Source organism: Pristiophorus japonicus, chromosome 12, assembly GCF_044704955.1.
Source record: "Pristiophorus japonicus isolate sPriJap1 chromosome 12, sPriJap1.hap1, whole genome shotgun sequence".
NCBI classification, from domain to species: domain Eukaryota; kingdom Metazoa; phylum Chordata; class Chondrichthyes; family Pristiophoridae; genus Pristiophorus; species Pristiophorus japonicus.
In genome coordinates, this window is record NC_091988.1 from 190351477 (window position 1) to 190376605 (window position 25129).

The 25129-nt window shown below is 47.0% G+C and overlaps 1 protein-coding gene across 1 annotated transcript in view; it reads right to left on the reverse strand.

Moving 5' to 3' along the window:
- plcg1 (phospholipase C, gamma 1) overlaps positions 1-25129 on the reverse strand; it is a 185581-nt gene that overhangs the window by 76123 nt on the left and 84329 nt on the right. Inside the window, exons 5-12 of the mRNA XM_070896334.1 lie at positions 24995-25079; positions 21604-21687; positions 18212-18234; positions 15393-15465; positions 13774-13875; positions 4983-5101; positions 1639-1724; positions 99-219 (exon numbers count right to left, since the gene is read on the reverse strand). Coding sequence (XP_070752435.1) covers positions 99-219; positions 1639-1724; positions 4983-5101; positions 13774-13875; positions 15393-15465; positions 18212-18234; positions 21604-21687; positions 24995-25079 — 693 coding nt within the window. The remainder of the gene's footprint in view (positions 1-98; positions 220-1638; positions 1725-4982; positions 5102-13773; positions 13876-15392; positions 15466-18211; positions 18235-21603; positions 21688-24994; positions 25080-25129) is intronic.

Below are 25129 nucleotides of genomic sequence, written 5' to 3' on the forward strand. Positions count from 1 at the left end.
ACTATTAACTTCAAATGGCTGATGTAATAATGTTGCTGGTCGAGTGCTTCTGTTTAAAGGGAACGACGGCACAAGGAGATAACAAAAGGGCATCTTACTCTGAAGTCACAAAGGCATGTTCCTTGATTGTAGTCAGAACGTCGTTAAATTTGATTTTTGAAGTCAGAGTGTGGCCATGGTAGATAACTGGCATTCCCTCAGGTCCATCCCAGCAATCCACTGTAAGAAAGGTTACAATTGGTTCATTAACCTGATCCAACCACGTACTGTGCTCCCCTCACTCACTCACACTGCCGACTACATCAAGCATCCTCCGCACCTACGCCTCTACCAAATACTGAAATGGTATAAAGGCCATCTTCATCTTATTCTGAGTAAATCTCTCCCCCCACCCCCCCACCCCCCCCACCTCATTCCTCCTCTCCTCAAGGTGCTGACTCCAGATGGCGTGCCAGCTACTGTCCAATACTTTGTTTCAAATGATCAATCTTCAAATGTAATCCCCTCAATTCATGTCATCCACCATGGGAGCCTATCACAGTTGAGCTTTGTCGTCATCTGACGTCCACACGCTTGCTCTTCCCAGCAGGGGGCCAGTGGACACCAGACAGAAGCGGGAATGCAGACTGGGAGATGATTGCTCCCCATCACCACTGAGTGACCTTTACTGGGCAAGTGAGACCATCAGAGGAGGCTCGGCCACAATGTCCTCTCGGGCCTGCTGACACGGACTGTCGAGGCACACACCTTAAAGGACACCCACTTTGGTGAAGCAGTGGAAGATGCTCAGCACCCAAACACAAGCCAGTGCCTTTAAGAGACAAGATCAAGAGAAAAAGAAATCAACTTTTAATTGTGATTATCTTATAAAATACTTTCTTTAATTCCTCCTTTTCGATCCAACCCTCCAAAAGGTCCAGACAGAAAATGCCCACCACTGAAATGTTCCTTTGGTGGGAGGGCAGACCATTAGATTCAAGTCTTTGTCTGCCAATGTATGTCCTTAATCTACTCAATACAAACGGGTGCATTTTCCGCATCAATGTTCCCGAGAATTTTTTTCTGGCCCGCGCAGCCCCTTTAACGGGCAAAATACCGGGCCAATCAAAATACCAGGCATGCTCAGTTTCTACATTGAAAAGCCGGCAAGCTGGCCGTGTGGGATCCCTGGAGCGCTGTGCGGCCATGCAGCCGACAGGGAACGTTGATCGGCAGGGCCTGCCGAGGCACTTTTCCTCCATTCTTTGAGCTAATTTGTGAATGGATGTTATGCTGTCTGCTCAAGTCCGCTGGAAACTGGTTTTCGATGAAAAAAGAAAAATGACTCAAGGCCTTCAATACCAACAGTGAGATAAGGCTCTCATGCCATTGGTCCAGGCTGGGCTCAGGCTCAGGAACAGACAATGTGCTAAACCATTCATCAAGGGATATGGGGAACAGGCAGGACAGTGGAGTTGAGGCCAAGATCAGATCAGCCGTGATCCTATTGAATGGGCTACTCCTGCTCCTATTTCTTATGTATGTTCTTATTACACTCTCCTCATCTCTATTTCTCCCGCCAGTGATGTCCACCCGATGGTTTTGTTGTTCTCTAAAACAAATCAGGCGTGTCACAAGAAGACATTTTGGTTTACTTACACTCAATACACCGGCACCCCATTCTCAGGCAGCGAGCATAGGCTTCCAGCGAAGACTCACTGGAAAACTGATCCCCGGTTAGATAGCTGCAACAGAGACAGCAGGAGTCAGTGATGGCGTGTATTGGCATGTAGACAGTCAAGCAGTACGGTTCAAAGTTGATGTGCATAGAGGGGGAAGTCATTCCACAGGCAGTAACACAGCGATTCTCAAATGGCACATTATTCATTCAACAGAGGGGTCTTTTTTTTATGGAAGGACGGCACATTCATTCATTCAGCACAGCAGCTGAAAGTGACCATGCAGTTGGCTGCCAGATTCAGGCCTCCCGAAAACCTTGTGTGCGCGTGATTGCGATGTGAGTGTTAAGACCAATCCGTCACGCAGAGGGCTGGATTAGGAGATATCATGTGCAACACACAGAAATGCCTCAGTACCATCACATCCAGATGTTGCACTGTTCGCCACACCACTATAATATGACATTGATGATACTGCTGCTCAGGCCAGTTTGCCGAAACATTTTTATTTGATCGCTGGAATGTGTGTGACGCAAGCAAGGCCGGCATTTGTTGCCCATCCCTAGTTGCCCTGAGAAGGTGGTGATGGGCCTACTTCTTGAACTGCTGCAGTCCGTGTGGTGATTGTGTTGCCATGATAATATTAGGTGGCGAGGTTAGTGGAAAGTGACAGTCTGCTGTGATTTTTTTTGGTGAAAATGTAGCTGAAAAGAGTGTCTCCCTGCATTTGAACTGCAATCTGAATTTCTGCTGGTTTGGATAATTATCTCATTGAAAAGTATAAAGTTCTGAGGGGGGTTGACAGGGTAGATGCTGAGAGGTTGTTCCCCCTGGCTGGAGAGTCTAGAACGAGGGGGCACAGTCTCAGGATAAAGGATTGGCCATTTAAGGCAGAGATGAAGAGAAATTTCTTCACTGAGAGGGTGGTGAATCTTTGGAATTCTCTACCCCAGAGGGCTGTGGATGTGAGTCGAGTATATTCAAGGCTGAGATAGATAGATTTTTGGACTCTCAGGAAATCAAGGGATATGGGGATCGGGCAGGAAAGAGAAGTTGAGATCGAAGATCAGCCACCATCTTATTGAATGAATGGCGGAGCAGGCTCGAGGGGCCGTGTGGCCTATTCCTGCTCCTATTTCTTATGTTCTTATAAGGTGACATATGTCCCATTCCTACAATGAATGCTTAAGCTAAGCAAGGACCTATTTCCATTGGGTGGCGGGGTCTATTTCGAAGGGGCATAGTTTTAAGGTGGTTGGTGGAAGGTTCAGAGAGGATTTTAGGGGGGGCTTCTTCATGCAGAGGGTTGTGGGGGGTCTGGAACTCACTGACTGGAAGGGTGATGGATGTAGAAACCCTCACCACATTTAAAAGGTGGTTGGATGGGCACTTAAAAGTGCCATAACCTGCAGGGTTACGGACCTAGAGCTGGTAATTGGGATTAGACTGGATAACCTCTTGTTGGCTGGCGCAGATATGATGGCAAGTACTGCAGGGAATCGAATACGGCCAGGGTGATCTCCTGGACTAGTTTCGATCGCCTGAATGGGTCGGAGAGGAATTTTCTCAGATTTTTTTCCCCCCTAATTGGCCTGGGTTTTTAATCTGGTTTTTGCCTCTCCCAGGAGATCACATGGCTCCATTTGGGGTGGAGTGTAGAATGTTTCAGTGTAAGGGGTGTCGCAGTTGTGTGGGGCGGACTGGTTGGGCTGGGTGCTCTTTACCTTTCCACCATTGTTCATAGGTTTATATGTAACCTTCAGGGCTGCTGACCGAGGGTCGTGCGGCTCTTTGTCGGCGGCGCGGACATGATGGGTCAAAATGGCCTCCTTCTGCGCTGTAAATTTCTATGTTCCATGTTTCTAAGCTGCTTGATACAATAATGTCTTTCCCTCCTGCGACTCAGACATACAGTTCAAACAGCTTCTTTATATCACCTTTGCGTCCAAAGCTGTGTTGTGTCACTTCCTGTTGACAGTCCTATCTCTGCCCCCGATGCTGAAAGTGACAGTCGCAGGTGCAGCTTTTGACAACAGACTCTAGCTCATGAAATCTGCTCCTCACTATCACTGCCAGCAGGAGGACAGTAATAAACTGTATAGTAATAAAAACACAAAGTAGGCTGACGGGGCAAAAGTCCAGAGACAGCCTATAAAGCAACCCTCGCTCCCCAGTCAGCCCAATGCTACCCAGTCAGATTCAGCACGGTGCTACTTCCTGAGGTTTCATGCACAAAGCCCCTTAAGAAAAAAATAACCGCTAACATCGGCAGTTTGATCCCTGTTCTATGCGGAGTTAGCTGATCTTAACTGGGTATGGACGTACAGTCTTCCTCTGCATCCCTGAGCTAGGGAGGGAATACAAATTGACTAGTGCTCCCCCACTCTTGATCACTAACCAGCTACTCCTGTTGCACAATGTGTACATAAAAAAGGTAAAGGAAGTAAAAACATAAGAATTAGGGGCAAGAGTAGGCCATTCGGCCCCTCGAGCCTGCTCCGCCATTCAATAAGATCTTGGCTGATCTTCTACCTCAACTCCACTTGCCTGCACTATCCCCATATCCCTCGATTCCCTTAATATTCAAAAATCTATCGACCTCAACCTTGAATATACTCAAAGACTGAGCCTCCACAGCCCTCTGAGTGAAGAAGTTTCTCCTCATCTCAGTCCTAAATGGCCGACCCTTTATTCTGAGACTGTGACCCCTGGTTCTAGACTCCCCAGCCAGGGGAAAACCTCCTCCCTGCATCTACCCTGTCAAGCCCGGTAAGAATGTTGTATGTTTCAATGAGATCACCTCCCATTCTTCTAAACTCCAGAGAACATAGGCCTAGTCTGCTCAATCTCTCAACATAGGACAATCCCCCCATCCCAGGAATCAGTCTGGTGAACCCTTTAAAAGGAGGATCGTGATTGGCTAGGAAACGCCATTGGGTGAGATACTAGAAAGTAATGTTCCCTTTAAGCCACGTGACCGCACAGCACTCGGGACCTCCCGTGCAGCTGGCTCTTCAATGCGAAAAACAGCGCACGTGCAGTATTTTGAATGGGTCGTGCATAACCCTTGTGCCTGTGGAACTGTACCCTATAGCAGAGAGAGCGAGAGGGGAGGGGGGGGTGCGAATAGAGTACAGTTTAAGAACGGAAAATTAACTCCAATGGACAGGCACTAACTAAAATGCACGCTGGTGACACGGTTACTTAAGAATTCACCCGAAACCTGGCAAAGTGCTTTGAAAGAGTTTGGTACGATGTGGGTGGAACCGGCTCAGAGCTGCTCCACTCGGTGGAGATTATGGCTGGGTAGAGGCAATTACTCACGTGTTGTGAGATGAGGAGATCCAATAATGAGACAGGGGATTGCTCATCGCTTCCAGGCAGACCTGATCAAACCTCAAATCCCAAATGGAGTTTTCTTTGGAAAACAGGAAAGTCAGGAACTAAAAGGATAAGGAAATAAAACAGTCAAAGGTTTTAAACAACATTGAACCACCCCCTCCTCCCCCTTTAGCTCTCCAACACTGCACCCTACACAAGGGCTACAACCATTCTTAACAAGGGACCCTAGCAACGCTCCCGTCGCTTTGCTCCGTCAGCTGCAGTGCGAGTCAAGCTGCGGAATAGGTCACTTAAACTGCAATTATCGTGGTGGAGGTGCGGCGAATGTTTGTGGCGGAGGAGCGGCGAGAGATTGTGGTGGGAGTGCGGTGAATGAAGGTACAGGGCCCAAACGCGCCGAGAGCCCAGGGGCAGCACGGGCCAGCCCACACTGCGATATGTGTGCACACTAGGTCCGTGCAGCAGAGCAGGTCTCCAGTCGTCACTGGATAAAGGCCTCGCTTTGTCAAGCCCGTGTCGTGGCTGGTGTGCGATGGCCACCACACGTTAATAAAATCCACGCACAGGCACCTTCCACCCTCTCAATTGGAGTTCAGGACTGGAACAGCGGGTCCTTCATTGAAGCATTTGTGAACTCATGTGGAAGCAAGTCATCCTAGTTCGAAGGACCGCCTATGATAATGATACAGTCACATTCTCTGCCATCCTAGCACTGGGCTTCTCCCTGACCCTCATCACTCCAGCTGCTCACTCAGCCACTACGTTCTTGCCCTCTGGAAGTATACCCAGTTCCCTCTGCCTTGCTACCACCCAGCCCGTTTCAAAAAAACCTCCTCAATCAATAACCATCTTGCACCTTGCCTTTGGTTGCCCATCTTGTCCTCTCTCCATTTTGTTCCTCCTAGCCTCATGTTGTGTGTCCACTTTCCTCCTCACCGTAAAGCACTCTGCGACATCTACCTGCGTGCGAGGAGTTGTCATAAAGTGCCTTTTTTTTTTTTCAGTTGACCCAACTGCCATGCACTGCGAAATCACTCTCGCAGGTCGTACATCAATTGAGATTGCACTATGTGAAATCTAATTCAAATTCGAAACAAAGCTTGGCAGAAATGTGCAACTCTCTTCCCTCAACAGGCTGTGCCTGCTGGGTCAACTGAAACTTTCAAGGCTGAAATCACCAGATTGATTCCCGGGATGGCGGGACTGACATATCTAGAAAGACTGGATCAAATGGGCTTGTATTCACTGGAGTTCAGAAGAATGAGAGGGGATCTCATAGAAACGTTTAAAATTCTGACGGGATTGGACAGGTTAGATGCAGGAAGAATGTTCCCAATGTTGGGGAAGTCCAGAACCAGGGGTCACAGTCTAAGGATAAGGGGTAAGCCATTTAGGACTGAGATGAGGAGAAACTTCTTCACCCAGAGAGTGGTGAACCTGTAGAATTCTCTACCACTGAAAATTGTTGAGGCCAATTCACTAAATATATTCAAAAAGGAGTTAAATGTAGTCCTTACTACGAGGGAGATCAAGGGGTATGGCGAGAAAACAGGAATGGGGTACTGAAGTTGCACATTCAGCCGTGAACTCATTGAATGGCGGTGCAGGCTCAAACAGCTGAGTGGCCTACTCCTGCACCTATTTTCTATGTTTCTATGTTTTTTCTGGGTAAAGGTATCAAAGGATTTGGTGCAAAGGTGGGTACATGGAGTTGAGGTACAGATCAGCCATGAACTCACAGAATGGTGGAACACGCTCGAAGGGCTGAATGGCCCACTGCTGTGCCTATGTTCCAAAGTCATATTTTAGAAATAGCTCTTGGGGGAAATGTTAGACCTTTACATGTGACTCTTTGTAGAGGAAGCATCGCTCACAACCACTTTCAGAACATTACAAATTAGCCTCCCGGCATGATGAGCCTTGCACTGTGTCCCAAGCACATGGCTGCAGAGCTCCGCTGTCGTCCAGTACAATGCGCAGTCAGCAGTATAACCCAGGTGTGGCGGCTGAGCACTAGACTCTAGAGATAGCAGGGATGGCAGTACCTGGACTACAGAGAGCTGAACCAGGCTCCAGAAGGCATTTGATAAAGTCTCACATAAGAGACTGTTAACTAAGGTAGAAGCCCTTGGAAGTGAATGAAAATGATTGGCCTGGTCAGAAAATTGGCTGAGCGGCAGGAGACAGAGAGTAGGGATAATGGGTAGATACTCTAATTGGCAGGATGTGACTAGTGGTGTCCCGCAGGGACCTCAACAATTCACGGAATTTATTAACGACTTAGATGATGATATAACCTAAGAACATAAGAATTAGGAGCAAGAGTGGGCTATACAGTCACTTGAGCCTGCTCCGCCATTTAATACGATCATGGCTGATCCGATCATGGACTCAGCTCCACTTCCCTGCCTGCTCCCCATAACCCCTTATTCCCTTATCGGTTAAGAAACTGTCAATCTCTGTCTTAAATCTACTCAATGGCCCAGCTTCCACAGCTCTCTGAGGCAGCGAATTCCACAGATTCACAACCCTCTGAGAGAAGAAATTCCTCCTCATCTCAGTTTTAAATGGGCGGCCCCTTATTCTAAGATTATGCCCCCTAGTTCTAATCTCCTCCATCATTGGAAACATCCTCTCTTCATCCACCTTGTCAAGCCCCCTCATAATCTTATACGTTTTGGTAAGATCACCTCTCATTCTTCTGAATTCCAATGAGTAGAGGCCCAACCTACTCAACCTTTCCTCAGAAGTCAACCCTCTCATCTCCGGAATCAATCGAGTGAACCTTCTCTGAGCTGCCTCCAAAGCAAGTATATCTTTTCGTAAATATGGAAACCAAAATATAGAAAGGCATATATCCAAATTTGACGATGACACAAAGATAGGCGTCACGGTAGGCAGTGTAGATGAAAGCATAAAATTACAAAGGGATATTGACAGATTAATGAATGGGACAAACTGTGGCAAATGGATTTTAATGTGGGTGAGGCCAATGGCGAAAAGCTAAAAGCAGTGGAATCCAAAGAGACTTTGGGGTTCAGGTACACGGATCATTAAAATGTCATGAACAGGTACAGAAACTAATCAAAAAGGCTAATAGAATGTTGGCCTTTATATCTAGAGGACTAGAGTACAAGGGAGTAGAAGTTATGCTGCAGCTATACAAAACCCTGGTTAGACCACACCTGGAGCAGTGTGAGCAGTTCTGGGCACTGCAGCTGAGGAAGGATATATTGGTCTGGGAGGGAGTGCAGTGTAGGTTTACACTGAGGGTTAAATCATGATAAGAGATTACACAAATTAGGGATGTATTCCCTAGAATCTGTATGGTTAAGGAGTGATCTGATCAAAGTTTTCAAGATATTAAGGGGAATAGATAGGGTAGATAGAGAGAAACTAGTTCTGCTGGTTGGGGATTTAGGACTAGGGGCATAGTCTAAAAATTAGAGCCAGACCATTCAGGAGTGAAATTAGGAAATACTTCTACACGCAAGGGGTGGCAGAAGTTTGGAACTCCCTTCCGCAAACGGCAGTTGATGCTAGATCAATTGTTAATTTTAAATCGGAGATTGATATATATTTGTTAACCAAAGGTACTAAGAGATATGGGCCAAAGGCAAGTATATGGAGTTAGCTCGCCGATCTCATTGAATGGCAGAACAGGGTTGAGGGGCTCAATGGCCTACTCCTTCCTGTCCCTATGTACTTTAGGAAATGACCTGGGTTCTACTCCGCCGTGATTGGAAAATGAGGCCACAAAGGGCTGTGCCCACTGCTCGACAACATGACAGAAGCTTTCCATACAATAGTGCCACTTTTCTCCCAAAGAACAGACTGGTGATTATCTGCTTTTTAAAAAAAAAATTCTCCTATAAAGGCACCAACTCTTGCTCGGGTTGCCTTTGTTACCTCTAGACTTGACTATCACAACACACTCCTGGCTGGCCTCCCACTCTACCCTCTGTAAACTTGAGGTCATCCAAAATTCAGCAGCCCGTGTCCTAACTCGCACCAAGTCCCATTCACCCATCATCCCTGTGCTCACTGACCTACATTGGCTCCCGGTTAAGCAACGCCTCAATTTAAAAATTCTCATCCTTGTTTTCAAATCTCTCCATGGCCTCGCCCCTCCCTTTCTCTGTAATCTCCTCCAGCCCCACAATCCCCCTCCCACCCCCCGCCGAGATATCTACACTCCTCTATTTCTGGCGTCTTGAACATCATTGATTTTAATCACTCAACCATTGGTGGCCATGCCTTCAGCTGCCTAGGCCTTAGCTCTGGAATTCCCTCCCTAAACCTGACTGCCTCTCTACCTCTCTCTCCTGCTTTAAGACGCTTCTTAAAACTGACCTCTTTGATCAAGCTTTTGGTCATCTGGTCTAATATCTCCTTATGTGGCTTGTTGTCAAATGTTGTTTTATAACACTCCTGTGAAGCGCCTTGGGACGTTTTACTAAGTTCTCGACAAGTTGTGGTTGTTGGTACCTAACCCTCAGGCAGTAAGGCCAGTTATCATCATCATAGGCGATCCCTCAAACGAGGATGACTTGCTTCCACGAGAGTTCACAGATGTTTCAATGAAGGACTCGAAGTTCCAGTCCTGAACTCCAGTTAAGGGGGTGGAAGATGCCTGTGCGTGGATTTTTTTAATGTGTGATGACCGTTGCACACCAGCCACCACACGGGCTTGACAGAGCTAAGCCTTTATCCAGTGGCAAGAGTTAATCAGGGCGATTGGAGACCTGCTCTGCTGCACGGACCTAGTGCGCACAGTTATAACACCTCAAAGACCATCCAAGCTGATCTCAGATAGAAACATAGAAACATAGAAAATAGGTGCAGGAGTAGGCCATTCGGCCCTTCGAGTCTGCACCGCCATTCAATGAGTTCATGGCTGAACATGCAACTTCAGTACCCCATTCCTGCTTTCTCGCCATACCCCTTGATCCCCCTAGTAGTAAGGACTTCATCTAACTCCTTTTTGAATATATTTAGTGAATTGGCCTCAACAACTTTCTGTAGTAGAGAATTCCACAGGTTCACCACTCTCTGGGTGAAGAAGTTTCTCCGCATCTCGGTCCTAAATGGCTTACCCCTTATCCTTAGACTGTGACCCCTGGTTCTGGACTTCCCCAACATTGGGAACATTCTTCCTGCATCTAACCTCTCTGAACCCATCAGAATTTTAAACGTTTCTATGAGATCCCCTCTCATTCTTCTGAACTCCAGTGAATACAAGCCCAGTTGATCCAGTCTTTCTTGATAGGTCAGTCCCGCCATCCCGTGAATCAGTCTGGTGAACCTTCGCTGCACTCCCTCAATAGCAAGAATGTCCTTCCTCAAGTTAGGAGACCAAAACTGTACACAGTACTCCAGGTGTGGCCTCACCAAGGCCCTATACAACTGTAGTAACACCTCCCTGCCCCTGTACTCAAATCCCCTCGCTATGAAGGCCAACATGCCATTTGCTTTCTTAACCGCCTGCTGTACCTGCATGCCAACCTTCAATGACTGATGTACCATGACACCCAGGTCTCGTTGCACCTCCCCTTTTCCTAATCTGTCACCATTCAGAATGGCCGAATAGTCTGTCTCTCTGTTTTTACCACCAAAGTGGATAACCTCACATTTATCCACATTATACTTCATCTGCCATGCATTTGCCCACTCACCTAACCTATCCAAGTCACTCTGCAGCCTCATAGCATCCTCCTCGCAGCTCACACTGCCACCCAACTTAGTGTCATCCGCAAACTTGGAGATACTACATTTAATCCCCTCGTCTAAATCATTAATGTACAGTGTAAACAGCTGGGGCCCCAGCACAGAACCTTGCGGTACCCCACTAGTCACTGCCTGCCATTCTGAAAAGTACCCATTTACTCCTACTCTTTGCTTCCTGTCTGACAACCAGTTCTCAATCCATGTCAGCACACTACCCACAGTCCCATGTCCTTTAACTTTGTACATTAATCTCTTATGTGGGACCTTGTCGAAAGCCTTCTGAAAGTCCAAATATACCACATCAACTGGTTCTCCCTTGTCCACTCTACTGGAAACATCCTCAAAAAATTCCAGAAGATTTGTCAAGCATGATTTCCCTTTCACAAATCCATGCTGACTTGGACCTATTATGTCACCTTTTTCCAAATGCGCTGCTATGACATCCTTAATAATTGATTCCATCATTTTACCCACCACTGAGGTCAGGCTGACCGGTCTATAATTCCCTGTTTTCTCTCTCCTTCCTTTTTTAAAAAGTGAGGTTACATTGGTTACCCTCCACTCAATAAGAACTGATCCAGAGTCAATGGAATGTTGGAAAATGACTGTCAATGCATCCGCTATTTCCAAGGCCACCTCCTTAAGTACTCTGGGATGCAGTCCATCAGGCCCTGGGGATTTATCGGCCTTCAATCCCATCAATTTCCCCAACACAATTTCCCGACTAATAAGGATTTCCCTCAGTTCCTCCTCCTTACTAGACCCTCTGACCACTTTTATATCCGGAAGGTTGTTTGTGTCCTCCTTTGTGAATATCGAAGCAAAGTACTTGTTCAATTGGTCTGCCATTTTTTTGTTCCCCGTTATGGCTTCCCCTGATTCTGACTGCAGGGGACCTACGTTTGTCTTTACTAACCTTTTTCTCTTTACATAGCTATAGAAACATTTGCAATCCGTCTTAATGTTCCCTGCAAGCTTCTTCTCGTACTCCATTTTCCCTGCCTTAATCAAACCCTTTGTCCTCCTCTGCTGAGTTCTAAATTTCTCCCAGTCCCCGGGTTCGCTGCTATTTCTGGCCAATTTGTATGCCACTTCCTTGGCTTTAATACTATCCCTGATTTCCCTAGATAGCCACGGTTGAGCCACCTTCCCTTTTTTATTTTTACGCCAGACAGGAATGTACAATTGTTGTAGTTCATCCATGCGGTCTCTAAATGTCTGCCATTGCCCACCCACAGTCAACCCCCTAAGTATCATTCACCAATCTATCCTAGCCAATTCACGCCTCATACCTTCAAAGTTACCCTTCTTTAAGTTCTGGACCATGGTCTCTGAATTAACTGTTTCATTCTCCATCCTAATGCAGAATTCCACCATATTATGGTCACTCTTCCCCAAGGGGCCTCGCACAACGAGATTACTAATTAATCCTCTCTCATTACACAACACCCAGTCTAAGATGGCCTCCCCCCTAATTGGTTCCTCGACATATTGGTCTAGAAAACCATCCCTTATGCACTCCAGGAAATCCTCCTCCATCGTATTGCTTCCAGTTTGGCTAGCCCAATCTATGTGCATATTAAAGTCACCCATTATAACTGCTGCACCTTTATTGCATGCACCCCTAATTTCCTGTTTGATGCCCTCCCCAACATCACTACTACTGTTTGGAGGTCTGTACACAACTCCCACTAACGTTTTTTGCCCTTTGGTGTTCTGCAGCTCTACCCATATAGATTCCACATCATCCAAGCTAATGTCCTTCCTAACTATTGCATTAATCTCCTCTTTAACCAGCAATGCTACCCCACCTCCTTTTCCTTTTATTCTATCCTTCCTGAATGTTGAATACCCCTGGATGTTGAGTTCCCAGCCCTGATCATCCTGGAGCCACGTCTCCGTAATCCCAATCACATCATATTTGTTAAAATCTATTTGCACAGTTAATTCATCCACCTTATTACAGATACTCCTTGCATTAAGACACAAAGCCTTCAGGCTTGTTTTTTTAACACCCTTTGTCCTTTTAGAATTTTGCTGTACAGTGGCCCTTTTTGTTCTTTGCCTTGTGTTTCTCTGCCCTCCACTTTTCCTCATCTCCTTTCTGTCTTTTGTTTTTGTCTCCTTTTTGATTCCCTCTGTCTCCCTGCATTGGTTCCCATCCCCCTGCCATATTAGTTTAACTCCTCCGCAACAGCACTAGCAAACACTCCCCCTAGGACATTGGTTCCGGTCTTGCCCAGGTGCAGACCGTCTGGTTTGTACTGGTCCCACCTCCCCCAGAACCGGTTCCAATGCCCCAGAAATTTGAATCCCTCCCTGCTGCACCACTGCTCAAGCCACGTATTCATCTGTGCTATCCTGCGATTCCTACTCTAACTAGCACGTGGCACTGGTAGCAATCCCGAGATTACTACTTTTGAGGTCCTACTTTTTAATTTAGCTCCTAGCTCCTTAAATTCGTTTCGTAGGACCTCATCCCTTTTTTTACCTATGTCGTTGGTACCAATGTGCACCACGACAACTGGCTGTTCTCCCTCCCTTTTTAGAATGTCCTGCACCCGCTCTGAGACATCCTTGACCCTTGCACCAGGGAGGCAACATACCATCCTGGAGTCTCGGTTGCGGCCGCAGAAACGCCTATCTATTCCCCTCACAATTGAATCCCCTATCACTATCGCTCTCCCACTCTTTTTCCTGCCCTCCTGTGCACAATACAGACTGGGGATCACATTGAAGCCACTCCTGATCTACACAGCTCAGTACCAGTGGTGTATTTACCCATCAGGAGACCGTTTTCCTGGGCTTTGCTTGTTTTCGGTAAATCCTGCATTGACGACACAACCTGCTCAGACCTACCCCACCCCCCCTCCCACAAACTCCCAACTATCAGCCCACCACTTCCTCGCCTCTACTTTTAGTGAGGGCTTCCTGCTTACAGCCGGGGTGCTGGGCACCCCTGTGCCTCACTGCGACGTCGTGGCCCAGCCGAGTAACCGAAGCCCACAACGACTGGGATGTTCTTCACCGTTGGCGGCAATCTTACCTCATCGAGGTAGAAAAATGGATCCTCAATCTCTCGAAGAGGGTCTCGGAGGTAATTGAACATGAACTCCCGCACTCGATGGGTGTCCTTCGCCCACAATTCCTAGACAATGAAAACAGAACATCGAAACTGTTAAACGAATGATGTACATCCTTGCAAATCTCACGTTACCGAATGTTCTGTCAAGAAGCTCACGGTGGCACAATCAAAGGCGACTGGAATAGGACAGTAGGGGGGGGTCGTAAGAATGACCCAGCCTGATTCATGCTGCGATTGATTTTTCCTTATGGGAGACATGCCTTGGAGTCAGGAGGTTGTGGGTTCAAGTCCCACTCCAGAGACTTGAGTACAAAAAAATCCAGGCTGACACTCCAGTGCAGTGCTGAGGAAGTGCTGCACTGTCGGAGGTGCCGTCTTTCGCATGTGACCATCAAACCGACGCACCATCTGTTCTCTCAGGTGGATGTAAAAATTTCCAAGGCACTATTTCGAAGAGGAGCAGGGGAGTTAACCCTGGTGACCTGACCAATATTTATCCCTCAAGCAACATCACTAAAACAGATCATCTGGTCATTATCACCTTGCTGTTTGTGGGAGCTTGCTGTGCGCAAATTGGCTGCCACATTTCCCACATTACAACAGTGACTGCACTTCAAAAAGCACTTGATTGGCTGTAAAGCGCTTTGGGACGTCCGGTGGTCGTGAAAGGTGCTCTATAAATACAAGTCTTTCTTTTTTACTTCACTCTCACGTAGCGGTTCCCCTGATTGGCGCTGAACTGCTCCACTGCACACAGAATGGGTAAGCAGTGGAAACCGCGTTTGAAAATGCTAGCGCCTGAATACTCGCCAATGGACCACCACCCTTGATCACTTTTTCGTTCTCTCGCTCTTGAATTTACATCACCCTTTGTTCCGCCTCCCCCCCTCCCCTACCCTCCTGATTAAAGGAGAACAACCTGTTTAAGGAAAGAAAAATAGGTTATTTAAGGATGGATATACTTGCACTGGAGGCAGTTCCGAGAAACTTCACGAGGTTGATTCCTGAGATGAAGGGGTTGTCATATGAAGAAAGGTTGAGCAGATTGGGCCTCTACTCATTGGAGTTTAGAAGTGATCTTATTAAAATGTATAAGATTCTTGAGGGGGCTTGACAGGGTAGATGCAGAGAGGATGTTTCCCCTCGTGGGGGAATCTAGAACTAGGGACATAGTTTCAGAATAAGGGGTTGCCCATTTAAAACGGAAATGAGGAAGAATTTCTTCTCTGAGGGTCACGAATCTTTGGAATTCTCTACCTCAGAGAGCTGTGGAGGCTGGGTCATTTAATATATTTAAGGCGGAGATAGACAGATTTTTGAACGATAAGGGAGTCAAGGGTTATGGGGAGCGGGTAGGGAAGTGGAGTTGAGGCCAGGATCAGTTCAGCCATGATCTTATTGAATGGCGGAGCAGGCTCGAGGGGCCAAATGGCCTACCCCTGCTCCTATTTCTTATGTTCTTATGTTAATGCTAACTGGGAACCACCTCAGGGTGAACCTTAATCCTGACAAGTCTGGAAAGTATGTGCAGATGGCATGCCCCGACTAGTTTCTCCGCAGAAGCTGGCAATCACGCTTACCTTTTGATGCTCCAGAAGAAATTGCTGAAAATCCTGCAGTGAGACTTGGCTGAGTTCAGGCCTCTCACAGCTCCTGCAGAATAAAAGATCACAAGCGTTAGCCCAGGACAGGCACCTGGGCTAAACCAGAAACAGATGTCGAACCACTCCCTCTGGGAGAGGGATTACAGGCTTATTCCTCCTTGCCTGCACTTAATTGCCTGCACAGAGTTGGACTCCTTATCTAAGGAAGGATATACTTGCCTTGGAGGCGGTGCAACAGAGGTTCACTAGATTGATCCCTGGGGTGAGTGGGTTGCCCTACGAGGAGAGTTTGAGTAGATTGGGCCTATACTCTCTGGTGTTTAGGAGAATGAGAGGTGATTTTATTGAAACATATAAGATTCTGGAGGGGATTGACAGGGTAAATGCAGGGAGGATGTTTCCCCTGGCCGGAGAGTCTAGAACCAGGGGTCACAGTCTCAGGATAAGGGGTCGGCCATCGGTCTGCGATGAGGAAGAATTTTTTCACTCAGAGGGTTGTGAATCTTTGGAATTCTCTACCCCATAGGGCTGTAGATGTTGAGTCGTTGAGTGTATTCAAAGCTGAGATCGCTAGATTTTTGATCCCTTGGGGAATTAAGGGATATGGGGATCAGGCAGGAAAGTGGAGTTAAGGTCAAAGATCAGCCATGATCTTACTGAATGGCAGAGTAGGCTCGAGGGGCCGCATGGCCTACTCCTGCTCCTATTTCTTAAGCTCCAACAAAAAAAGAAAATCCCAACGACTAGTTCAGAACAGCGTGACTTTGCAATCATTTCCCGACACTCCCGACGGAACAGCGTGTGGCATGGTGCTGATGTGGGCAGTGTGGCACTGAGGTACGTGCACTGGGCACACTGGTACTGAAGTGTGAAGGAAGAACGAGGAGAAGCAATCTAAATTAAATGGTACAATTTTAAAGGGGGGAGGGGGGGAGGTGCAGGAACAGAGATACCTGGGGATTCGCACATACAGAGCTGACATGCTGAAAGAACAATGCAAGGAGTGGCAAATCGACATAAAATAACTGGAAAGATTTCAGTTTAAAGCAAATTATTTCCTGGGCTGTGGGCTTCGCTGTAAGCCCAGCATTGATTGCCATCCCCGATTGCTCTGGGGAAAGTTGCGACGAGCCGCCCTCTTGAGCCACTGCAGTGCGCGTGTCGAAGGTACTCCGAGCGGGAGAACAGCATTACGATACTTCTGCCAAACACCAGAGACTGAAGTCTGAGAAACAGCTCTAGGCTCTGGCACAGCTCAGGAGGATCTTATTGTCCTTGGAAACGACTGCGATGGTTTTCAAGCTTCTCCTGCGTGGGGGACGCTTTACTGTGCCGGCAAGAATTTCCCAGCTGGTCTCCAAGGCCAATATTTTACCGTATTTCTTGAAATACTAGCTGGGTAGAAATTGGCTGACTTCTGGGAACTCCCATGCCCTAACTTCTGCCACTGGTGGCATCTATCCATCATCGTCATAGGCAGTCCCTCGAAATCGAGGAAGACATCTATCCATACAGCAACAGGAGCTACCACAAAAGTACTTTTGTGTTCATACAGTTCCCACCGTTTACCGTGTTGTGTGGGGAAAATGGCGGCAACCGTTGGCCATTTCCACTGAAGCCAATTATAAAGGCGTTTGTAACACATAAAGTGCCCCGGCTATTTTTGGGAGATCAATAAACTTTTCGCAGCTCGTTAATGTGTGACTAACTATAGTCGACTCTTCACTAGTGGGGCTGAGTGACTCAGTCCTGTGGGGCCAGTTTGCACGTGGCTTTAATTGCCATTCTGACGGAGGCCTGTGAGAAGGGCGCAGTGCCAATCGTCCCTTGAGCGATGAGCAGAGGTCTCCTACGGGAACCTGTACTGGATGCTCAGTGGCACTTGGTGGTCCCTGTGCGGCCTATTCAAATTTCTACACGCGTGCGCGGTATCGACAACGTGAAAGCCGGTGAGCGTTCTGCGCGGGACCTTTCAGGTGACTGCACGGCAGCGCGGTTCAACGGGAACATTGGTGGTCAGCCTGTTTCAGTCTAACAGCCAGCTGCTTAAGAGCAGTATCCTTTAAGCTTTTGCGCCAACAATTCCTGAGATGAAGGGGTTGTCTTATGAAAAAAGGTTGAGTGGGTTGGGCCTATACTCATTGAAGTTTGGAAGAATGGGAGGTGATCTTATTGAAACATATAAGATTCTGAGGGGGCTCGACAAGGTGGATGCAGAGAGGATGTTTCCACTCGTGGGGGAAACTAGAACTAGGGGGCATAGTTTAAGAATGTAGAACTGAGATGAGGAGAAATTTCTTCTCTCAGAGGATCGCAAATTGTGGAATTCTCTGCCCCAGAGAGCTGTGGAGGCTGGGTCATTGAATATATTTAAGGTGGAGATAGACAGATTTTTGAACGATAAGGAAGTGAAGTGAGCGGGCATGGAAGTGAAGCTGAGCCCAGGATCAGATCAGCCATGATCTTATTAAATGGCGGAGCAGGCTCGAGGGGCCAAATGGCCTACTCCTGCTCCTATTTCTTATGTTCTTAAAGCAAGGAACCTGGACCAGATGTAAGCACAGACAGAAAATGTCTTTTAAAGGTTTAGACAGACAAGAGTTTTTATTTAACCGTGTATAACGGGTAAACCCCATTGAGACCAACGGGACCAGTATAAGCGGTGGGGACTGTATCTGTAATATAGCAACAGAAATAGCAGCCAATAAGCCAAGTACCTGCTGACCTGGAAGAAACATTAAAGTGTCTCCCACATCACATTCTCCAAACCGATATCAAGTGCTTTGTCCACTTACCTCTGAAGAAAGCGGACTTCCATCTGGAGAGGGAGAAACAAAGCACAATCAGAAACAAATTTTTTTTTTTTAAGATATATATAAAAAAGTTTTCCCCCTTGCTCACACTGTCGGCAATGAGAAACAGAACAGCCCGCATACTGTTTAGTGCTGCACCTCTGTGAGGTATTCCTCTCTTATTCCCATCCAGGCCTGACCCACTGGGGAAACGTCACTCGGCGCTCAATCCCAACACAGCAACAGTGGCCAGTTTAGCCACATACATAGAACTTAACAGCACAGAATCAGACCTCACCTATCCTGCACTGGAATTAGCTAACTCAGCATAGACCAATGATCAATCCTGAGTACTACACCAGGTAGTGCTTTAACCATGGAACCAGTGCAGGAAGAACGTCATTAATAAATGCATTTAAGATTCTTTCAGGTACACGGTGTGACATCCAGAAAAACATAGGGAATGTGGTACTTAGTAGATGTTCTGCTGGCACTTTACTGGGACAGTCAGTTTATCAGTTTTATCTGTAATTATCCTAAGCTGTGTAGAATGATAACAAGGTGATTGGCAGAAGAACCAAAGGCGACATGAGGAAAAACCTTTTTACGCAGCAAGTGGTTATGATCTGGAATGCACTGCCTGAAAGGGTGGTGGAGGCAGATTCAATCGTGGCTTTCAAAAGGGAATTAGATAAGGACCTGAAAGAAAAACATTTGTAGGGCCATGGGGAAATGGCAGAGGGAGTGGGACTAGCTGAAGTGCTCTTGCAGAGAGCCGGCACGGGCTCGACGGGCCGAACAGCCTCCTTCCGTGCTGTCAGTCTACGATTCTATGATTCAATTTGCAATCAAATTGCAGTACAGTGAACTGCACTCTATGCAAATCAGGCAGAAGCAGACCTTTATCACACGGTGACGTAACAAGACAGAGAGTCTGTTACATCGGCGGTTAGTCACGGTCAGTGCAAGTGATTTGTCATTGCACCGATCAGTTGAGGAGCCAGAAATTCTCTTCTTCTTCGACAGGTTTTTAATGCAAGATCGTAGTTCTCAAGCAGCAAATCACACTACAGGTGGCAAATGTAGCAATTCCTGGGATGCCGCGTCACAACAAATTGTTTACCCTACCCCAGTAATGGGGAGGGGTCCCAAATCCCTGCACAGGCAAAGTTAAAATGATTCTATAAAGTTATATATGCATTCAGCTCCTCCTGAAGAAGAGCAGGGGAGTTATCCTCGGTGTCCTGGCCAATATTTACCCCTCAATCAATGTCATCAAAAAACCGATTATCTGGTCATTAGCACATTGCTGTTTGTGGGAGCTTGCTGTGCGCAGATTGGCTGCCGTGTTTCCCACATTACAACAGTGACTACACTCAAAAAGTACTTAATTGGCTGTAAGTTGCTTTGGGAGGTCCGGTGGTTATGAAAGGCGCTATATAAATGCCTTTCCCGCTCCATGGGATCAAAATGGCAAATTGAGCTCAATCTAAGGAAATAAACATTAAACAGATTGCTCCTCTGGAATAGGAGAGATCCTGTGATATTTAAGTAGCAGCTGCTCCCCCCCCATTCCCAGCACCGACTGCAGATTTAACATCAGTTCCAGCAGAGTAGGCTGGACAGACGGAGTGGAGACTGAAGCTCAACAGCGGTAGCGGGGATGAAAGTCGAGAGGCGAACTGCTTTGTTCTAGTGTCAGCTGTGGCTCAGTGGGTAGCACTCTCACCTCTGAGTCAGAAGGTTGCAGGTTCAAGTCCCACTCCAGGGACATGAGCACATACATCTATGCTGACATTCCAGTGCAATGCTGAGGGAGGTGCTGTCTTTCGGATGAGACGTTAAACTGAGGCCCCTGTCTGCCCTTGCAGGTGGACGCAAAAGATCCCATGGCACTATTTTTAAGAGGAGCTGGGGAGTTCTCCCTGGAGTCCTAGCCAATATTAATCCTTCAACCAACATCACTAAAACAGATTATCTGGTCATTATCACATTGCTGGTTGTGGGAGCTTGCAGTATGCAAATTGGCTGCCGTGTTTCCTACATTACAACAGTGACTACACTTTAAAAAAAATACTTCATCGGCTGTAAAGCACTTTAGGACATCTGGTGGTCGTGAAAGGCGCTATATAAATGCAAGTCCTTCTTCTTTCTGTTTAAGTATCATACAGTCAGTAATGGTATAGTTGCGCTACATGCAGTCACCAATGGGACAGTCCGTCGAGCTATAGACACACTCACTCATGTTTTGTACCCAAGAAAGTTGGCACCATCATAGGCACAGTGAATAATAGGACAGCCAGATCCATTATGGACATGTTCTGGCGAAAAGTCGTTAAACTGAAATGTTAACTCTGTTTCTCTCTCCGCAGATGCTGCCTGATCAGCTGAGCTTTTCCAGCATTTTCTGTTTTTATTTCAGATTCCCAGTATTTAGTTTTTGTTCCATTGTAGACCTGTCCAGCTAGATCACCAATGATTGCTAAAGGCACAAATCATTTCATATCACAAAAGTTAAAATAGGATCAATGTTACTTCTACCCATTTGGAACAAAGAAGGGAGATTTCAACTCATATATTGCACTATGCTCCGCCAGTGTGATTGTATTAGGTTTCTGCTGTTTGGCTCAATCAGTACTTTCGTCTATAAGTCAGATGATTGTGGGTTCATGCCCCATCCAAGGACTTGAGCACAAGCTGCAGGCTGATAATTCAGTGCAGTAGTGAGACAACAGTGCTACACTGTTGGAAGTCCCATCTCTCAGAGAAGTTAAACCTGTCCAGATGGCTGTAAAAGATCCCATGTCACTATTCAAAGAGTAGGGGAGTTCTCAGCCCCGGCCTGAGGCTGATCCCAATGAAGTTCACTGGAACTGGATTCCGGACTTGCTGTGTTACTGGGAGGATTCATTCAGAAGCAATTTCCGATTCTGTATCTCCATTTGGTTTGATTGATTGTCACTGGCTGCTGTCAGTGTTTATAGTAATCTGTAATGTCTCTATCGTTGAGCTGATTGTGGGGTTCATTTTCTTTTTGCTGATTGGATGGAAATTCTCCAGTTGGGTTTTTTGGTGTTTAATGTAAATGAGATATTTCTAATTCGGCATGGGCTCGATGTGCCGAATGGTCTCCTTCCATGCTATAACCATTCTATGATTCTCCCAATCTCCTGCCTAGCATTTATCCTTTAACCTCCACCATCTAAAGCGATGAGCTGGTCATTCAGCTCACTGCTGTTTGGGGAACCTGTGCTGTGCGCAAACTGACTGCTGTAGTTGTCTATATGACAACAGTGACTACACTTGAAAGACACTTTGGGGCACATTGAGGATGTGAAAGATGCTGTATATCGCAATTTATTTTTAAAAACCCATCCACCACATTTGACACTTACATGTTTCTGAGCGTCGTACATCAGACTTCGATAAAGCTGAGCAAACTGGCAGTACGTGACATCTCCACTCCGCAACTCCATGTCCTGGGGGCATAAAGAGAAGGAATCAGGGCACCCAATTTAGGCCAGTAACCATCTCCTTCCCAGTACAATATATGCCCTGATGTCACTGGTAGCGGGCTCGTTCTGGAGAAGGGGAGAGGGGAAGCTGCTATGTCTCATAGCTGCCTGCTTCCCTTCACAGTGTGGAACTGAGTGATCCAGGTGATGAGTGGCCAATGTAGGGTCACAACCAATACCCCATCCAAATGAGCAGCTGGTCCTACATCACAATAATAGACTTCGAGACAGTGGCTACTACTGCGTCATATTGAAGACAACGGTTGATACAGGATCATATCGGAGTCACAGGCTGTAATGTATTTGCTTCATGGGTTCTTTGCTTAGGAATTCGGAGCAACACATTGCTATTAAAAACTAGTTGGATTATTAGCAAAATTTTTAACAATCACACTACACATTACCACTGCCTCATAGTGGATCCCCCGAACCCAACTTGCTGGGGTTTTATTGAGTCTTGTTACATCATGTGACTGGCTAAGTCACTCCCAACTCAATAGTTCTACAACTGTTTTTGTAAAACCCATAAATCAAGTGCCCCCTTATTAACGGGGGCACTAAAACCGACAATTAAACAAATTAACTTTTTACCATAACTTAAATCATATTAAAATGTGGTTGCCGGGGGTGATGATGCACTCCAGTCCCTCCGGCGCCCACCTCTCGCGGAAGGCCGCGAGCGTACCGGTGGACACCGCGTGCTCCATCTCCAGGGACGCCCTGGCTCAGATGTAACCGCGGAAGAGAGGCAGGCAGTTGGGCTGAACGACCCCCTCGACTGCCCGCTGTCTGGACCGGTTAATGGCCACTTTGGCCATGCCCAGGAGCAGTCCTACGAGGAGGCCCTCGGACCTGCCTGCTCCCCTCCGCACAGGGTGCCCAAAGATCAGGAGCGCGGGACTGAAGTGCAACCAGAATTTGAGGAGCAGCCCCTTCAAATATTGAAAGAGGGGCTGCAACCTCGCACATTGAACATAGACGTGGAACACGGACTCCTCCAAGCCGCAGAAATTCAACAGTTCTACAACTATTTTAGTTGCACCTGTAAATCAAATGCCCCCTTATGAAAGGGGTAAATTAGATGGCAAACTTTAATACAAGTGCCCCCTGATTAAAGGGGGGGCACTAAAACCGATACAATAATCAAATTATCTTTTGGCAGTAAACTTAATTCAAATCAAAATTTGGTTGCCAGGAGTGATGATGCACTCCAGTCCCTCCGGCGCCCACCTCTCGCGGAAGGCCGCGAGCATACCGGTGGACACCACGTGCTCCATCTCCAGGGACACCCTGGCTCGGATGTAACCGTGGAAGAGTGGCAGGCAGTCAGGCTGAATGGCCCCCTCGACCGCCCGCTGCCTGGACCGGCTGATGGCCACTTTGGCCGTGCCCAGGAGCAGTCCTACGAGGAGGCCTTCCGACCTGCCCGCTCCCCTCCGCACAGGGTACCCAAAGATCTGGAGTGTGGGACTGAAGTGCAACCAGAATTTGAGGAAACATAGAAACATAGAAAATAGGTGCAGGAGTAGGCCATTCGGCCCTTCTAGCCTGCACCGCCATTCAATGAGTTCATGGCTGAACATTCAACTTCAGTACCCCATTCCTGCTTTCTCGCCATACCCCTTGATCCCCCTAGTAGTAAGGACCTCATCTAACTCCTTTTTGAATATATTTAGTGAATTGGCCTCAACAACTTTCTGTGGTAGAGAATTCCACAGGTTCACCACTCTCTGGGTGAAGAAGTTCCTCCGCATCTCGGTCCTAAATGGCTTACCCCTTATCCTTAGATTGTGACCTCTGGTTCTGGACTTCCCCAACATTGGGAACATTCTTCCTGCATCTAACCTGTCTAACCCCGTCAGAATTTTAAATGTTTCTATGAGGTCCCCTCTCATTCTTCTGAACTCCAGTGAATACAAGCCCAGTTGATCCAGTCTTTCTTGATAGGTCAGTCCCGCCATCCCGGGAATCAGTCTGGTGAACCTTCGCTGAACTCCCTCAACAGCAAGAATGTCCTTCCTCAGGTTAGGAGACCAAAACTGTACACAATACTCCAGGTGTGGCCTCACCAATGCCCTGTACAACTGTAGCAACACCTCCCTGCCCCTGTACTCAAATCCCCTTGCTATGAAGGCCAACATGCCATTTGCTTTCTTAACCGCCTGCTGCACCTGCATGCCAACCTTCAATGACTGATGTACCATGACACCCAGGTCTCGTTGCACCTCCCCTTTTCCTAATCTGTCACCATTCAGATAATAGTCTGTCTCTCTGTTTTTACCACCAAAGTGGATAACCTCACATTTATCCACATTATACTTCAAATATGGGGTTGCAACCTCACACATTGAACATAGACTTGGAACACTGACTCCTCCAGATCGCAGAAATTCAATAGTTCTCCCACCTTGTGAGCATCCTCACAGGTACATACATCACACAGGCCAATGCAGGATCTCACCGGAGATTCCAGCTGATACAGGATCATATCGGAGATACTGGATTGCATAGGTAGAATCAACTGGCACAGGATCACATCAGGAGCCCCAAGATCCAGCATCACAGCCGAGACACTGGATTGTACAGCATCATATGGAGGCACTGGATGATAAAGTTATTTATAATAGGATCCTAGCCGGTAAATCTTCTGATTAATTACATAGCCCAGCAATTTGTTCGTTGACAAGAGGATCGGGTCAAGCAAGGGAGGGGCAGGGCATAGAGGCTGGCTTAGCCACAGAGGCTGTGCAGGCCACAACATCAGTGTACAGCTGGACTCGGAGGGCAGAAGAGATTCAGGCCAGACAGCGAAGCTGAGCAGGGCTGTGCTGGAGAGATAAATTAAAATGTAGGTAGAAAAGCTGAAAATAATTAAAAGAGTTGCATTTCTTTTAAAAGCTGCTTTTGTAGGGACCCTATTGGTCTGAGGCATCAAATAGTTTGGATGGATTATATTGGGGTCTGGTTTATCACAGATAGATAAATTTTTAACCAAGAAGGGAATTAAGGGTTACGGGGAGCGGGCGGGTAAGTGGAGCTGAGTCCACGGCCAGATCAGCCATGATCCTTTTGAATGGCGGAGCAGGCTCGAGGGGCTAGATGGCCTACTCCTGTTCCTAATTCTTATGTTCTTATGTCCATTGTGTCACAGGGTTAGTATACACCAATCGGCAACATTACATTATAGACAAAGTCTGATTATAAGATAAATAGACGAGATAAAAAATGTTGCCTTGACGAATGGATTAAATTCAGAAAGAATTCAAATTACTGTAATTTTTTCCCGCAGAAATTTCATGTTGGGCACTCGGTAGTTGACCTGGGACAGCATACTCTTCAGATCCTTCACCGTGATCCTATGAGAGGAAAAGTATACAGTTACCCTCCAAGTCCTTCGTGAACTTTG